This window comes from Enhydra lutris, unplaced genomic scaffold (genome assembly GCF_002288905.1).
Source record: "Enhydra lutris kenyoni isolate GAN:26980312 unplaced genomic scaffold, ASM228890v2 scaffoldscaffold30, whole genome shotgun sequence".
In the NCBI taxonomy this organism is placed as follows: domain Eukaryota; kingdom Metazoa; phylum Chordata; class Mammalia; order Carnivora; family Mustelidae; genus Enhydra; species Enhydra lutris.
In genome coordinates, this window is record NW_019154114.1 from 10,559,761 (window position 1) to 10,578,311 (window position 18,551).

Consider the following 18,551-nt stretch of genomic DNA (forward strand, 5'->3'; position numbering starts at 1 on the left):
TGAAAGATATTATAGAAATAGGATCATTAGAGACTATGATAAACAGCTGTATGCCAACAGCCCAGATAACGTAGAAGAAATGAATAAATTCCTAGGAACATACAACTCATCAAGACTAAATCATGAAGAAATACAAAGTCTGAACAGACCTATAACTAATATGGAGTGGCTCAGTAATCAAAAACCTCCCAACAAAGAAAAGTTCAGGGCCAGATGGCTTCACTGACGAATTCTACCAAACATTTAAAGAACTAACACCAATCCTCAAACTGTTGTGAAAAATTGAAGGAGAACTCTTACAAACTCATTTTTTGAGGCTGCATTACCCTGAAACCGAAGCCAAAGATACCACAAGATAACTAGAGGTAATATGCTTAATGAATATAGATGTAAAATTCCTCAATAAAATATCAGTAAATCAAGCCCAAAAGCACATTAAAGGGATCATACACTATGACCAGGTAGAATTTATTCCTGGGATGCAAGAATGGTTCAACATATGAAAATCAGTTAATGTGATACACCACATTAACAGATGAAAAGATAAAAACACATGATCATCTCAAAAGACACAGAAAAAAGCATTTCACAAAATTCAACACTCTTTCATAATAAAAATTCTTGACAAACTAGACATAGAAGGAAATTATCTCAATTTAATAAAGACCATCTATGACAAGCCCATGGCTAACATCATACTCAATGGTGAAAAACTGAAAGCTTTTCCTCCAGATCAGGAATAAAGCAAGGATGCCCACTCTCACCACTTCAGTTCAACATAATAATGGAAATCCTAGCTGGAGCAATTAGGCAAGAAAAAGAAATAAAAGGCATCCAAATGGGAAAGGAAGAAGTAAAGCTGTCCCTGTTTGCAGGTGACATGATTTTATATACAGAAAATCCAAAAGACTCCATTAAGAAAAACACTGTTAGAATAAATGAATTTAGTCAAGTCACAGGATACAAAATCAACATAGAAAAATCAATTGTGTGTGTATGTGTGTATGTCTTATTGACATACAATGTATTCTTTGTTTCAGGGGTATGGGTCTGTGATTCATCGGTCTTACACAATTCACAGAACTCATCATAGCACATACCTTCCCCAATGTCCATCACCCAGCCACCCCATCCCTCCCACCCCCTCCTCTCCAGCAAGTCTCAGTTTGTTTCCTAAGATTAAGAGTTTCTAATGGGGGCACCTGGGTGGCTCAGTCTTAAATGTCTGCCTTCGGCTCAGGTCATGATCCCAGGGTCTTGGGATTGAGCCCCACAACACTCTCCCTGCTCAGCAGGAAGCCTGCTTCTTCCTCTCCCACTTCCCCTGCCTGTGTCACCTCTCTCACCATGTCTCTCTCTGTCAAATAAATAAAAAATTAAAATCTTAAAAAAAAAGTGGGGGGGTTCTCTTAAGGTTTGTCTCCCTCTCTGGTTTCATCTTGTTTTATTTCTTTCCTCTCTTCCCCTATGATCTTCTGCCTTGTTTCTCAAATTCCACATATTGGCAAGATGGAAAACTACAAAGCACTGATGAGGGAAATTAAGCAAGACAAAAACAAATAGAAAGACATCCTATGTTCACAGATTGGAAAACTTAATATTGTTAAACGGTCCATACTACCCAAAGTGATCTACAGATTCAGTGCAATCCCTATCAAAACCCTAATGTCTTTTTTTTCTTTTACAGAAATAGAAAAACAAGTATAAAATTAATATGGAACCATAAAAGACCATGAAAGCCAAATTACTCTTGAGAAAGAAGAACAAAACTGGAGGTATCACTCTTTTTTATTTCAAAATATTACAAAGGTACACAATCAAAACATTATGATACTGGATAAAGGCCAACATACAGAACAATGGAACAGAACAGAGAGCCCAGAAATAAATCCACACATATACAGTCACCTGATCTTTGGCAAGGTCCCAAGAATACACAATAGGGCAAGGATAGTCTCTTCAACAGCTAGTGTTGGGAATACTGGATATCCAAATGCAAAAGAATTAAATTGGACCCTTATCTTATATCATACACAAAAATCAACTCAAAATGGATTAAAGACTTAAACATGAGACTTGAAACTGTAAAACTTCTGGAAGAAGACATAGGAGAAAATCTCTGTAGCATTGATCCTAGCAATAATTCATCGATACAGCTCCAAGAGCACAGGTAACAAAAACAAAGGATTATATTAAACTAAAAAGTTTCTACATAACAAAAGAAACAACCAACTGAGTGAAAAGGCAACCAATGGAATGGAAGAAAATATTTCCAAACCATGTATTTTGATAAGGGGTAAATTTGCAAAATATATAAGGAATTCCTACAACTACAATAATCTGGTTTTTAAAAAAAGACTTGAATAGACATTTCTCCAAAAAAAGACACACAGAAGCTAACAGGTATATGAAAAAATGCTCAACATTACTAATGACAGGGAAATGCAAGACAAAACCACAATAAGATATTACCTCATACCTGTTAGCATGGCTGTTATAAAAAAAAAAAAAAGACAAAAAGTGTTGGCAAAGATGTGGAGAAATTGGAACATTTGCATACTTCTGAGAATGTAAAATGGTCCAGTCACTATGGAAAACAGTATGGAGGTTTCCCCCCAAAATTAAAAGTATAACTACCATATGATGTAGCAATCCTGTTTCTGAGTATATGTCCAAAAGAATTGAAATCAGGACCTCAGTACTATTCATGTTAGCCAAGATGTGAAAAAAAAAAAACAACTTTAAATGTCTGTTGACAGATGAATGGATAAAGAAAATATGGTATATACTCACAATGGAATGCTATTTGGCCCTAAAATGATGGAAATTCTGCAACAGGCAAATACACAGATGAACCTTGAGCTAAGTGAAATAAGCCAGACATAGAAAGACAAATACTATACGACCCCATTTATTGAGGTATCTAAAATAGTCAAATTCATAGAATCAGAGAGTGGAACGGTGATTGCTGGGGGCTGGGGTAAGGATGATATGGGAAGTTACTAATTAAGGGACATAAACTTTCAGTCAAGATGAATGAGTCCTAGAGATTATTGTACGACAGTGTACCTACAGTCAACAGTAACATACTGTACACTTAAAAACTTGTCAAAAGTGTAGATCTCATGTTAAATGTTCTTTCCACAATAAAAAAAAAAGAAATGAAAGTACTGTAATACTATGAACAAATGTTTGCCAAACAATTAGATGACCTAGAAGAGAGAGACAGGTTCCTAGAAACACACACATTACCTAAAGGACTGAAGAAGAAATAGAAAATCTGGACAGACCTATAAAATGTAAAGGGATTGAAAATAAATAAATAAATAAATAAATAATGTAAAGGGATTGAATCTGTAATCAAAACCCATTCAACAAAGAGAGGTCCATGTCAAATGATTTCACAGGTGAATTCTACCAAACATTTAAAAATGGATTAACAGGGGGGTGTCTGGGTGGCTCAGTGGGTTGAGCGTCTGATTCTTGGTTTAGGCTCAGGTCATTATCTTAGGGTCATGGGGTCAAGGTCGGCATCAGGCTCTGTGCTCAGCAGGGAGTCCACTTGTGATTCTCTCTCCCTCTGCCCCTCCCCCTATTTGCATTCTCTCTCTCAAATAAATAAATCCTTAAAAAGATGAATTAACAGCAATCTTTCTCAAACTCTTTCAAAAATAGAAAAGGAGAATATACTTTCTAACCCATTTTAGGAAGCCAGCCTTACCCTGATACCAAATTAGACAAAGGCACCACAAGAAAGAAAACTAGAAACCAGTATCATTGATGGATACAGATGCAAAACTCTTCAACAAAATTTATAAAACTGAATTCCGGAACATATTAAAGGATTATATGCTGTGACCAAATGGGATTTATTCCAGAAATGCAAAGCTGGTTCCACATATAAAATCAATGGAATACACTACATAAATAGAACAAACGGAAGAAAAGCCACAGGATCATCTCAGTTGAGGCAGAAGAAAACATTTGACAAAACTCAAGACCCTTTCATGGTTGAAACGCTCATCAGACCAGGAATAGAAGGGAACTTCTTCAATATGATAAAGGACATTTATGAAAAACCCATAGCTGACATCTCATACCTAATGGTGAAAGACTAGATGCTTTCCCCCTAAGATCAGGAACAAGACAAAGACACCCATTCTCATCACCACTATTCAACATTGTACTAGTTCCATCCAGAACAATTAGTCACGAAAAAAATAAAGGCATCCAAATTGGATAAAGAGATGTAAAACTATCTCTGTTCACAGATGACATAATCTTGCACAAAGAAAACTCCAAGAATCCATAAAAGCTGTTTTACTAGAGCTAATAACTCAGCAGAGTTGCAAGATACAAGACTAACACACAATCAGTTGTTCCTATAACTTGGTCATGAAAAATACAAAATGGAAATTAAGAAAACAATTCCATTTACAATAGCAGCCAAAAGAATAAAATATTTAGGCATAAATGTGACCAAGTGGGTGAAAAAACTTGTACACTGAAAAGCACAAAACATTGCTGAAAAAGATGAAAGAGCCGTAAGAATGTGTACCTGGACTCCACTCCTCTCCATCCTGCCAATCTCTTGAGGTACCTCTATTTGCAGCCGATAAGCAAAAGAACACACCAATGCAGTTCACATAGGGTATGGAGCGGAATGGGGGAAAGATGCAGAGTGAATCTGGAGAACAAACGGAAAATAACTAGCACATCTCATAATTTCAGTGTTTGGTGTCTTCGTGAGTCTGTTTCTGTTGCATTTTGTTTCTATCAACTTTTACCCATGGTGCCTTTTTTCCTTGTGTGTTTTGTTTTATTTTTACTGTCAGTTTATAGCCCTTGGAATTTCATCTGTGGGAGTTTTTTGAGGCCTGGTTGACATTGCATTTCTCCACAGAAATCTGTAAATCCTTCTTCTGAGAGCCTTGAGACATACTTTACACTAAATTTTTGACTTGAGGTGTTTGGGACCACATGGTTTGCATAAATGCAGGCTTCAGACATCCATAAGGGCTATGCCTGTGGTTCTGTATTCTCTTTTCTCCTCTCCATGCAGGCAATGCCCTGGGAAGGTGGATCTATTGCTGGTTCCCTCTTACACTGATGATACGGACCTTCAGATTCTGTGTTAGATACATATGGTGATTCCTTCTGCCACCTCTGGTCTTCACTTCAGTTGTAGGGGAACGCTGTGTCTGAACACGGTCTCAGCTTTGATTTCGGCCACAGTTCTGCTGGATAATTCCTAGGAAGCTCTCACTCAATTTATACAACCTGCACCCCACTTCAAGTGCACATATCCATCTTTCTGCTTTTGCTCCAGGACTTTGTCAAAGCCAAAGAATCCGGCTGGCTTGCATGTCAGGAAGGTTCATGTGTGAGGAGGGAGTCGACACCCCTGAATATAACCCTCAACCGAAAGGAGAGGAGGCTGGTGGATACATGTCCCAGGTTCTTGTCTTTTAGGTGAACAATCCTGCCAGGTATTCGGTCTGCATCTCAAGATGCCCGTGCAGAAACTGCATGAGAACTTCACATACTCATCCCAGGTGGCCCCCCACTTTCCCTGTCTAATCCTTCCCAATTTCACACTGTTTCTGCAGTTGCCTTCCAAATTAACTACTTTAGTGTCAACCTAAATGAAAACAGGATCCCACCTTTATGCTTTTTCCAAAATGAGATTTCTTCTTCTTCTCTTTCTTCTCCTCCTTCCTCCTCCTCCCTTCTTCTTCTCCTCCTCCCCTCGTTCTTTTTCTTCCCCACTCCTCCACCCCCTCCTCCCTCCTCCTCCCCCACTTCTTCCTCCTCCTCCTCCTCTTCTTCCTCCTCCTCCTTCTTCTCCTTCTCTTTCTCTTCCTCCTCCTCCCCCTCCTCCTTCTTTTCCTCCTCCTCCTTTTTAAATAATTTCTTCTTTCTCCCTACCACAAGCTTATAAAGTATTTGGGATGGAGTGAAAAAGAGACTTCTGACATTTTCCAAATCTCACATTCAACTTGCAGCATCCTGACTAGATAAAATTTATTCATTGTGCTATCATCACCTCACTGTAACGAAAGCTCCAGTTGAATTTCTGCAGCCATCATATCTACCTGGAAAATTAGAACTGGAAATTCATACACATAGTTCCAGATTTCCTTCAAAAGCAATCAACGAGACAAAACAGTAAGCAAAGTGAACAGGTAAAGTGGAAAATTGCTGTGATTTTACAGCCACAGACACCAGATTCCAAAACAGTCACTGCGAGGGTAGCCATAAGGGACAGAGCCTCATGCTGTCACCAGAGGGCAGCAGAGGCCAGGGAACAGGTGGAGAAGGCTCTATCAAACTAGGGAACCTGCCAGAGATCTGACAGAGACAAGACTAACATTTATTGAGGCCTGCTATAAGTTGGGCATTGTGTTGGGCACAAGAAGAAATGGTACAAAGTTCAAAGGCAGAGAACAGAAACCAGAGCCAATGAGGAATGGAACAGAGTGGAGTTAAGAGGGCAGTTCTTCAGGTCAGCCAAGAAACGCCCAAAGACAGCATATCTGCAAGTACAAGTGCAGCGCCAGAAATTAATGTAATGGCTATGGACTTGTCCTCTGCCAGGCAGCTGGGCTGTTGCTACAGAATCAAGGCGGGGGGTGCTGTAAATTTCGAGGATCCCTGAGAGTCAGTCAGCCTGGATGTTTACACCAATCAGAACTTAAATGGCCCTTTGCCTGAGCAACCATGAAACTTTCTTGATGATTTGTGAATCTTCTCTCACTATAGAAATAAACATAGTCAGGGGCGCCTGGGTGGCTCAGTCCGTTGAGCGTCCAACTCTTGATCTCAGCTCAGGTCATGGTCTCAGAGTCATGAGATCAGGAGTTGGAGCTCTGCATCAGGCTCCCCATTCAGTGGGGAGTCTGCTTCCCTTCCTTCTCTGTGCCGACCCCCGCCCCGCCAATTGAACCCATGGGCTCCTTCTCTCCAAAAGGAAGTAAATAAATCTTAAGGAAAAACCACACACACAAAAACTAAACATAAAAGAAACATAGTCATGTGCCACAAGTTCCAGGCTTTCCCCTCATGTTAGCAGTGCTGGCATTTTGATCATGTCTCTTGCGCTTGGTAATAAAATCCCCCAACTCTACCAGATGGTCACCAAGTAGGGAATGCACTGTGAGTGCCAGCTTGCTTGAGGTTAATGGCCTCATGGCACTTACATTCTTTTCTGTACAGTGAGGCTGACTGTCTTCCAAAGGCTCTGTGGAAATTCTTAAGCCCCTGGAAAGTTTTAGTGGGCACAAGAAGAAGCCCCAGGGGAATCTGTCCAGTGTTCACTGAGTGGAACTTTTCATTAATAGATTGGCTTGGTGTCACTATTTTTTCCCCTAAATCTTCTTATTACCATGCTATAAACTCACTTGGATTTTGGCATGTCCTAGTAGTTCTGTTTCAATCCTTCATATAAGGGTTTTTTTTCCAATTTTTTTTCCTCAAATTTGGTCATCTTAGACTTTGGTGGATTTGCCTATTTACACCTAGTGAATTTCTTCCTTTGCTTCTTTTTGTTTCTTGCTATCCCTCGAGGGGCGATGCTCTGTGGGTCAGATCTCCGGTGACACCTAGGAAGCGCAGATTGTGATTTCTGCCACTTGCACGGGCCCAATTCCAGGAGTTTGTGGGATGGGTGGCTCAGAGAGGTCACACGTATCTTCAGGATGGAAGCCTGGGTGGCTGCTTCAGCCTGAACAGGTGCCAGACGCTGGGACTCCTTCTGGGTTCCAGAGCCTAACCGACATTAGCTTATTAGCTTCCTTCCTCTTCCTCTTCTACTTCTGGTTCTGCCTCTGGAGGGCAAATCCGGTCCATCGCCACCAATCAGATTGAATTAGACACCAAACGTTTTGTTTTTAAGATTTTTATTTATTATTTTATTTGTCAGAGAGAGAGAGAGAGGTAAGCAGAGGGAGAAGCAGGCTCTCCGCTGAGCAAGGAGCTGCATGTGGGCTTTGATCCCAGGTCCCCCATGATCATGACCTGAGCAGAAGGCAGGCGCTTAACCGACTGAGCCACCCGGGCCTCCCGAGTGTTGAGGACAGGTTCCTCTGGTGGGAACGGATGTGGGTGAGAAGACCTCTTGAGAAACTCTTTTATCTGCACTGAGCTAGCCTGAATTTCTAGTTCCCACTGTGGGCCTTTGTTGTTACACCCTTCCCCCTTTGTTTTAGGAAAGTCCATTGGGATCTCAGCTGGGGTCTGATAAATCCCAGAAGAATGCTGTGTCCAGGCCTCCACCCCAGGCACCAGCAGTGAGGGGCGTTGTGGTCTGGGGAGAATTTACAGCAGTAATAAGACGGAATCAGAGGGTAAGAGTTGGTAAGCTTTTTATCATCAGGATGCTCCCGCAGGTCTACCCAGCCTGGTCAGTGAGAAAAAAAAAAATGTTCCCGCCCTACTGGACCAGCCTCTCCCGCCCCGACCCTGCCGCCCCTCCCCCCAGCCAAAGGAGCTGCAAAACTTTCTTGATTTTCTTTTTTCAGCGTTTTTATTTTTCAAAATATACAATTTATGTACACCTTTATTTCACAATTGTAGTTTGCATATTTATTCTGAAATCTTTAAATAACTCCACGGTAAACAGTACAAATCACAGGATTCCTCATGCTGCTTCTCTTTTTAGCCTTTACCCTCAGCGAGTTTTCAGGAAATTTCAAGTAGTAACGGTTTGTGGGTAAGAAGAAAATAAGAACAGGACAACATTTTTTTACATAAGCCTGACATGGAGAATTAGACAGGGCAGTCTGAGCAGCTACTTGGTCTGGGGCCAGACTAAAGGCATTTATATGGTTTATAAATAAGACTCTCTTAGGAGCAGTGAGGGTTTTGGTTATAAGGAAGAAGGGGCAAGAACCTCATCTGCTGGGGGGAAGGTGCAGGGAAGCAGAAGGTCGGGGAGATAAGGCACCGCATGAAAGCTCCTTCTTGGTGTCAGGAGGCACTAGCTGGAAGGGTCCTGAGTGAGGGGGATGGAGGCCCACCTGTGCCAGGTAGAGGTCAAGAATGGCCAGACATTGGGTGGGGCTCCTACCCACAGAGAGGCCTCTTCAGCCTCCCTTGGGGAAAAGCTTTGAGATTCTGAAGACAGGCGGGTTAGGGCTAGAGAAGCTGCTGGTTCCTAAAGAAAGGAGCCTGGGCTCCCATCAGGTTGGAGGCCCCGCCAGCAGCCCCTGGCCCATTTGCAGAGGCAGGTGAGGGCCATGCGTGTGGGTGCTGGAGGAGATGCAGCCCGAGACATCTGGCCCCACAGCGGGCAGGTGTGATGGGTGGTAGACAAAGGCACTGCCGCCGGAACTGGAGGTGGCCTGCAGGAGGGGTCATGTCGTCTCTTTTTGTGACAAGAGCCCTTCATCTACCTCAGTGTTCTCCACTCATCAGGAGAACAGCAAGAGCCACCAAAGTCTCCCCAGAAAAGGAAGGTTAGGGAGACAAGGGCCACAGGCCCTGCACATCCACTCTTTGCAGCTCCACCATGGGGACAGGAGTGTCCTAGGGAGTCCAAGCTGTAAGACACAGGTGGGGACACAGGTTTGGCCTCAGAGGTCAGTTTCCTTCATTCCCCTTGGGAAATTCCCTGTTGGCCTGGTCCTGAAGCAGTCCCATGGGCTAAGGCTCAGGGCAGGGGTGCAAGTGGAGAGGCCAAGATGCTCCAGGAAAGAACTCATCCCCGAGAGCTACTTGGTGGGTCAGGAGCGCTGTCTCAGGGTCAGTCCCAGCCTTCCTGGTCTTCCCAGCACCCTCACCGAGCGCAAAGGCCTGACAAAGCCTGTCCTGCCTGGCCGAGCAAACCTTTGCAGGGTCTTGGGGGGGGGGGGCGGTGGGGATGGGGCAGAGGCCACGGCCGGGCAGAGGGTAGGACGGTGGGGCTGGGAGTTGTCATTGCATCTTCAGGTGGGGTTCTTCCGGTATGAGGGTGTGGAAGAAGTGATCCCAAAGTTTACTGCTGATGCCGTATCCTAGAGAGGGAGACAAACGGGGAGAAGATGAGGCACTGGAGAGGACGTGCGAGGAATTTCCTCAGGAAGGGAGCCTGGGGAAGGAGGACCAGTACGCAGGCGGGGTTTGAACATCTGTCCCTGCTGGCCTTCCCAACTCTCAGGGCCATCCTGGCAGAAGTCGAGACCCGGCACTTGTGTTTCTAGTCTCCCGAGGGTGTCACTGGAATAAATCCAAGTTCCTTATCGGTCCTGAGTTCCAGGGAGAGCCTGGCCCCTGCCCGATGCTTCCCCTCTCTCATACTTCAGCCTCTTCCTTCTCTTTGGAGATGACAAGTTCATTCCTGCTTCACAAGCTGGAACAGAGGCTTTGCATCTGTTGCTCCTGGGATGCTCTTTCCCCGGACACTGGATGCCGGCTCCTCTTAGCAGACACCTCAGCTGCAAAGACAGCTCTGCGCGGACACCTTCCTGGACCGCTCGACCTAGGGCTGGGCCGTCGTACGTGGGAGACCCTGGCCCGTGTGGCTGCTGGGCACCAACCACTAGAGCTAGAGCTATGGAGGTACTAGATTCCTAATGTCATTTAATTTTACTTGACTTAAATTTCAGTTTTAAAACAGAGAATTGATTGAGTTCTGGAAAACTTTTAAGCGCCGTTTACAACAACTCACATGTATGAATCTATTTTTTTGGCACTTTTTATAGTCAATTTTATAAACTCTAAAAATAGATCAAGTATTTCTTTTTTTTTTTTTTTTAATTTATTTGACAGACAGAGATCACAAGTAGGCAGAGAGGCAGGCAGAGAGAGAGGAGAGGAAGCAGGCTCCCTGCTGAGCAGAGAGCCCGATGCAGGGCTCGATCCCAGGACCCTGGGATCATGACCTGAGCCGAAGGCTGAGGCTTTAACCCACTGAGCCACCCAGGTGCCCCAGATCAAGTATTTCTAATGAAAACTTAGCACTTGAATTGAGATGTGCTGTAAGTGCAAAGTCCACACCAGATGTTGAAGACTTAATATATGACAGAGAATGTAATATATCTCATTAGCAAATGTCCATATTAGTTACAGGTTGAAATGGTGATATTTTGGTTGTGTTTGGCTTAATAAAATATATTATCAAAACTAACTGCATCTGGGGTGCCTGGGTGGCTCAGTCATCTGCCTTCGGCTCAGGTCATGATCCCAGGGGTCCTGGGATCGAATCCTGCATCGGGCTCTCTGCTCAGCAGGGAGCCTGCTTCCCCTCTGCCCCCCCCACCCCATTCGCATGCTGCTTCTCTCTCGCTCTCAAATAAATAAAAATTTTTTAAAAATTTAGAAAAAATTATATCTGTTTAATTTTACTTGTCAATGAAGCCACTAGAAAATCTAAAATCACATCTGTGACTCACATTATATTTTGTTAGACACAGCTGGACCCTCCCCTACAACCTCTTGGTTTCTTCTTTCTGTGGCCCTTAACACAGCGTAAAATCATCTTTGCTAATTTATTGATTTTCTTCTTTGTCTCCCAGTGAGCGGGGTCAGAGATCCTGATTTGCCTTGCTGTAGATTCCCCCGTACCTAGAATAGTGCCTGGACTTTGCTAAGGCCTCAACGGTGATTGGCAAATAAAAGAGTAAGCAAATGGGGGAGGCAGGGACGTGTGGGCCTCACCTGACTTCTGATGTGCAAAGTGATGCTTGGCGTGGTAGGCCTTCATGTTGTACAGGTAGGAGCCCTTGTGTGGCGAGCCGAAGTGTAGGTAGTAATGGATCATATCGTAGATGATGTAGCCCAGGAGGCCCCCAGCAAACATTATGCCCCCCACCGCCTCAGGGAGGAGGAGCCGTAGAATGATGTAGAAGAAGGCAATACCCAGAGAAGCCGGTACGGGGGGGAAGACCAGGCGGGATTCATCGAAGGGTGCCTGTGGATGGAGAGGGTCACATGTCAGAAGACAACCAGGCCAGCCAACCTGTAGTCTCAGCAGCAGAGGATAGGGGCAGAGCAGCCCACACATTCCAGCAACGTGTCATGGGGGGTGGGGGGACTGGCACCTTCGGTGGCTTTGGGGAGGGCAGGCCACCATGCTTGAGAGCCCTTGAGATCCTGTCCTGCTCCCAGTTTCCAAGTCGGGATATGACCTGGAAGCATGTCCCCAAACATGGTGGTGGATGTGATGTGGGTGGGACCCTCATGGCTCAGAGTCTTGCTTTCTGCTCATGAGGTCACTTTGGCTCTGGAATTTGTAAAGTGCTAGAGAGGAGAGCTACCACCAGACGCCACGCAGGGTCCCCGCACTGAGGCCTGATGTTGTCTGGGAGGGCAGCACCCCGACAAGCTGAGGTCAGTGCAGGCTCACAGGGAAGAATGGTACTGGAAGTGTTCACAGATACATTCTCCCCGTCCCTACATCCTCAGGGGAGCCCTACTTGGTTCCAAGGGGGTGTGGTCACGGTGAACCAGAACAAAGAGCCAAGACTCAGGCTCTGGAGCATCAGAAGCCAAGGGCTTGGCATGGAGGTACGATTTTAGAGATGCCTTGGTGAGTATTCTGGGAAGAGCCCGACCCTCTCTGGGCTGGGAGGGTGGGTGGGGAAGAGCGAGAGAAAGCAGGTGATAGTCTCAGGGCCATGTGCTGACGTGGGCCTCCCCCCGCCCCCCAGCTCCTTGAAGAAGGTGGGAAGGGAGGGAAGGGGGAGGGAGAAAATAGGGAAGGCATGCCCTGGGTGAGGCGGAGAATAGCACTCTGCAGGAACTGAGAAGGAGGGGTGGGGACTGCAGCCTCCTACATCAGCTCTGGTTTTGCTCCCAGCCTCTGGATGACATACTGTCTGTCCCCCAAGGGCCGCAGGGTGGTGGAGGGTTGAGTGCCTGGACTCGAGTTCACAGAATGGGACACAACCTCCTGGGTGTGACTTTGGGCAACTTCCTCTGTTTCTTAATTTCTCCAAGCCTCCGTGTGCTGCTCTGCGGAGGGGGACAACCGTAGCACCGTGTTCAGAAGGAAGCTCTACGGGGGGCTGTGACTTTTTACTGTTTTGTCCAACGGTGTCTAGAACAGTGCCTGCACGTGGTGAGCACTGGGGGCGCGGGAGAGGGGGCGTCTGTCCAATGAATGAATGAATGAACTGGTTGGTGTGAGCAATCAAGGCGATCTCTGAAATGGACCCGGACCCGCCGCGTGCCCGGCGTGAATGAGGACTGCGTGCAGGCACGACGCGCGCTCACGAGGCGCGCTCACAACGCCGATGCAAGGCCCGCACCCGGTCAGACGAGGCGCCAGTCATCCCTCTGAGCAGCACCTAGTACCCTGATTGCCTCTTGGTGCCCGGCTGCCTCCCACAGAGACCCGCAGGCCCCTGGGCGCTGGGGACAGCTGCCAGGCGACAGGCGGGAGCCTGCCCAGCTCACCTTGTGGTGCTGGCCGTGCAGGACGAAGTGCAGCATGATGAGGTAATGGCTGTCCCTGGGGGGCTTCATGTGGAACAGGAAGCGGTGGATGAGGTACTCCAGCAGGCTCCAGAGGAGCACCCCCATCACGAAGAAGCCCGGGAACGCGGACTGCGGCAGGGCCACAGAGTACTCTGCAGAGCGGCAGGAGAGAGAGGGGCCGGGTCAGGGCGGATGGCCCCAGGGCGCCTTGATGGCTGGCGGCTCCAGGCGGCCCGTCCTGTGTCACTGCCCTGTCGCTTGGGGAACGCCCACCCTCCATCCACCAGCTAGGGGGCCGCGCCACCTTCGAGGGGGCTCTTGGGTCAAAATGGGCAGTGAGGCCTGAGGATCTGTGCTGGGCTGGGCTGGCCGGAGCGGTCCTCTCGGGGAACGATGGCGCTGCCCGCCGCGGGTCTGAGATCCTCCTGAGGGAGGCTAAGAGGAGCAGCTGTGACCAGCGCTGGAACTTTCCCTGGTGCAGTGGTCTGAGTGTCCCCCCACCCCCGCCGCCAAATTCTTATGTGAGCCAAAGGGAGGGTGTCGGGAGGTGGGGCCCTTGAGGGGCGCTTAGGTCGTGAGGGTGGAGCCATCACGGACAGGACTCGTGCCCTCGTGGGAGAGACCCCACTGAACTCCTCCCCTTTCGGCCTTGGGAGGATACAACAAGTTTGGGACCTGCAAGGGGGGCCGCTCACTGGACCAGGCTGGCATCCTGATCTTGGACTTTCAGTCTTTGGAACTGTAAGCAATCAATTTCTGTTTTTTTTATAAGCCCCCCCAGTCTGCGATGTTTTGTTAAAGCAGTTGGAATGGCTGACGTACCTGGGAAGGGTGACCTTGCTTTAGTGGCACTGGGGAGAGGGAGGGATGACACCAACTAAGCCAGTAGAGCCAGGGGATTGTGGGCGAACGATGTTAACAACAAGGGATGAGGGAGGGAGGGGCAGGAAGGACAGAAAAACCCAAGTAGAGAAATCTTAACAGATAAGACTTGAAATCACAGCATATACAAGAGAGATGTGAAAAACCTCAAGATGATTTGCCTGGAGACCAGAAGACCAGAGAGATAGACTTGTCATCAGGTGTGAGGTTCCCCACCCCCAACCCTCTGATGACAGCCCACGGTCTTGGAAGCTCTCACTTCTTGTCCTCACTCATTTTTGGCTTCATGAGGACACCGGCTCTGGCCACTGTTTTCTCCACACCTATTCTCACTCGGAGTTGTACTTTCCTCCACAAGCCATTGCTTTTGCCAGACTTCCTCTCTCTTTTGAAAAATAACAGCTTTCATGAAATATAATTCACATATCCTATCATTCACCCCCTTAAAGTGTATGATTCAGTGGTTTCTTTAGTATAGTCAGTATTGTGCAGCCAATCACCAGTCAATTCTAGAACATTTCTATCACCCCAAAAAGAAACCCTGTCTCCGTTAGCAGTCACTCCCCATTCCCCCCCACCCCTGCTCTTTCCCAGCCCCTGGGAAAGCACAAATCTGCTTTCTGTCTATGGATCTGCCTATTCTGGACATTTCCATATAAATGGAATCCTGCCATGTGTGGTCCTTTACGACTGGCTTTTTTTTTTTTTTTTTTACATATACTATTTTCAAGGCTCATCCTTGTTGTAGTTTGTGTCTGGTTTTCATTCCTTTTTTTCCATGTACCACCTCCGTTTATCCGTTCCTCAGTTGATGGACATCTGGGCTGTTTTTACTTTGGGGCTATTACAGATAATGCTGCCATGAGCATTCCAGTACAAGTTTTTGTGTGGGCATGTTTTCTGTCTCCTCTCTCCGCCTGCTGGGTCACTTGGCTTTTCCTCTCTTCTCTAGATGCCCCTCGTCAGGTACCATCACAGAAATGCTGCCCCTGTCCTCAGCACCAAAGCCTTGACCCTCGACTCTCACACATTCTCTGCTGGATCCTGGAAGTCGGCCGGGCTCACTGGCTAGCAACCCCCCTTCCCCAGACCTCCACCTTCACCCTGGTCCTGGACAGCCAATAAGCCTGTCCACAGGTGCCCATAGTCAGCAGCTGTCAAATGAGGCCAATCATCTTCTTCTTCCTGCCCATCCTGTCACCCTTCTTCCACAGCCAGGGGTTCTAACATCCACACATGACCAAAGCCTTGACTTATCCCTCCCTCCTGCATCCATCCAGGCACCAGGCCCTGTGGTTTCTCCCTAACAGCTCTTGGTGAAGCAAAAGAAGCCAGAGCCAAAAGCCCACGTGTTGTATGATTCCACCTGTACAGAAAGTCTAGAACTGGCAAATGTACAGAGGCGGAAGGCTTATTTGGTGGTTACAGGGGCTGGGGAAAAGGGAAATGGGGAGTGACTGCTCAGTGGGTACAGGGTTTCCTTTTGGGGTGGTGAAGATGTTTTGGACCTAGGCAGAGGTGGTGGTTGTATACTGTTGCAAAGGTACTAAATGCCACTGAATTGCTCCCTTTAAGCGGGTTAATTTTATGTTACGGGAATCTCATTTCAATTAAAAAAAAATCTCTCTGGTGGATCCCCTGCTCTTCATCCCTTACCGCATTATCACTTCTTGCCCAATGAGGCATCTGCCTCCCAGCCCACTCCCCTGCATCCGGGCACTGCTCAAACTCTTCCATGGTGCCTCCTTACCTTTAGATAAAGTGCAAACCCCCAGCAGGGCACTCAGAGTTCCTTGAGTCCCGTCCTGCCAGCCACATCCTTGCCTTGCTTCCCTGTCCACCTGTCCTGGGGCCAAACCAGAGTCCTTAGGTCTCCTTAGATGTACCTCATCCTCCTTCCTCCCCGCTCTCACCATATCCCTAATTTTGCTCATGTTTTCTTTACTTCCCTCCCTGCCCCCTTATCCTTGGAGATTCAGCCCAGATGTCTGCTTCGAGAAACCTCCGCAGATGCCCTTCATCCCCACCTGGGCTGGTTTCCGAGCTCCTGCCCCGCCCTTCACATGACGCTTAGGGCTGCCCTGTGGCTGCTGTTTCACCCTCCATCCCCATCTTACAGAGAGTGGGCCCAGTGTAGATGACCACAGGTGGCTGCTGAGGAAGGAAGAAAGCCCAGGAAGGCAGGGGGAGGAGGTGACCTTCTGGCTCTCTGAAACAGAATCCAGGCCCAGCCCCATTCTGACAAAACAATGAAGGACCAATATGAACCTGACCTTTTGTACCAGGCTGAGCTGAGGGGTGGGGGTAAGGGTGAGCAGTAACCATAAGAGAGCCTGGAGGGCTTCTCAAATGGGACCATACTGCTGACTGCTGACCCAGTGGGGTGGGGGGTGGGGGGAGCAGAGGCCTTCTGCAACCCCCCCCCCCCCCCGCCCAGGGCCTACCAGACATGGAGCAGTGATTCACAGCCAAATCCCTAGGAATTGGCACCCGAAGGCGAGCTTCCTCCTCAGTCCACTTGCTCCTAACCTGCAGCTCTGCAGGTGATTCTCCCAGAGTGGTGAGCTCAGTGGTGGAAATTCATCAGGATGTCAGCCTGAGCTGTGTCCTCATTTGGTACAAGATACCTGCCTAACAGCTTTGCGTGAGTGACCATCTGACCTTGGCGGGGCTGCTCAGGTAGGCAAGAAAGCCCTCCTTCCGGGGAAGCTCTGACAACTCTGGGGTCCTTCAGAACACTCTGGTGAAGGACACAGAGCACAGGCTCTGGATTTGCAGACCTGGGTTCAAATCCAGACTCTGCACCACCTCGGTGTTTTCTCAACAGTAAAATATCCTATTCACCATGAAAGGCTGTTGTTCGGAGAGAGGAAACAGACTACCTGATTATATACTAAGGATATACACTATATAGTAAGACTAATACACTATTATATATTAATACTGGTAATAATATAGTGTTCCTCATATATAATTGGTAGCTACTATAATTTTCAGATAGGACCACTTAAATTTAAGTACGAGGCAAAAATACATCCAAGTCCTAACTTGTGCCCACCTTGTCCTGATTCTCCTTGTAGAGTTCTGGAGGGTCCCCTGTTGAAGGGTCCCAGCCCAGCCTCCTGCCTCCCCCAGCCCACAGTGCAGGAGCCCTACCTCACTGCTTAGCTCTCTTCTCAGCAGGGAAAGACCGGATACGCAGGAACATTCCCTGGCCACGGACTTTGGTCTTGACCTTGGCTCAGGTGGCCTGCATCCCTAAGATGCCGCCTGGCCACGGTTCTGGCATGGTGCTCACTCTCCTCTGCTCCCGGGAACTGCTCTGAGGGCTGTCCTAAATTTGCAGAACCTCTCTACCTTTCCAAGCATTTTCACACGTGCGTCTAGGAATTTCAGCATTGAACTGGCATCTCTGCTCAGCTTCCAAAGCTTCTTGGCACCCTGACTTTTCTGCCTTTATTCCCATTTACCCTCTGTCCAACAGCTGCACTGGGACCCTTTTGACCATCCCCTCATGGTTCTTATCCTCTCTGCCTGTGGCCTATGCCTCGCCTGATGAGCTAGGGGATGAGGGAGGGCTGTGGACACATCTCTCTCATGCCATCATTCCTGGCCTTGTGGTCACCGGCTCTACACTGGACCTCTATTAGACAGCACAGTTCAGCTCTCTGCAGTGGCCTGCCTCCGGACCCAGCCCTCAAACCACCCTCCCCGCCACACAGAAGAGTCCCCTCCTATAGGTCAAACCTCTGCCCGCCCCCTCACCCCAGCATCACCCCTGTCGGCCCATCCGGCCGGAGCTGGTACCAAGTGGCATCTCTGGAGGAATCCTACAGAGGGACCTGGGCCAAAGCTCTGGCATCCCCTTCCCCCTCCGGCTGCCAGGCTTGGCGGCCCTGCCACTGTTGGTGATTGTTAGGGGAGCGCCGGGTGGACAGTGGGCGATTCAGTGAGCAGGCCTTCTGAGCAACAAGCCCCGTGCTGTGCCTGAGCTATTCAGCGTGGGCAGAAAAGGGTAACCTTGGCTTGCAGGGCGGGCGTGTTAACCCGTGGTGCACGGGAGCAGTTCTGGGTGCTGGGGGACTTCCTGCAGCTTGTCCATCTCCCACCCCTCCCAGGGCCAGCTGGGAAAACGGGCTCTCCTCGCTGCAGCCTCCTGGTCCCTCTCACCTAAGCCATTCAGGCCCTCAACTTGCCACTCCCGGCAGAGGTGGGCAGGAGAGAAGCCTTGGAGTGTGGGGAGAAGGAGCCCATGTCCGGCAGAGGGAGGGGGG

General features: G+C 47.9%; 1 protein-coding gene across 1 annotated transcript in view; it reads right to left on the reverse strand.

The window, feature by feature from the left end:
- Window positions 1-9,912: 9,912 nt before the first annotated feature.
- The window catches only part of LOC111153000 (fatty acid 2-hydroxylase), a 47,056-nt gene continuing 38,417 nt past the window's right edge, over window positions 9,913-18,551 (reverse strand). The window contains exons 5-7 of the mRNA XM_022511798.1: window positions 13,375-13,547; window positions 11,635-11,887; window positions 9,913-9,992 (exon numbers count right to left, since the gene is read on the reverse strand). Of these exons, the coding sequence (XP_022367506.1) occupies window positions 9,913-9,992; window positions 11,635-11,887; window positions 13,375-13,547 (506 nt within the window). The remainder of the gene's footprint in view (window positions 9,993-11,634; window positions 11,888-13,374; window positions 13,548-18,551) is intronic.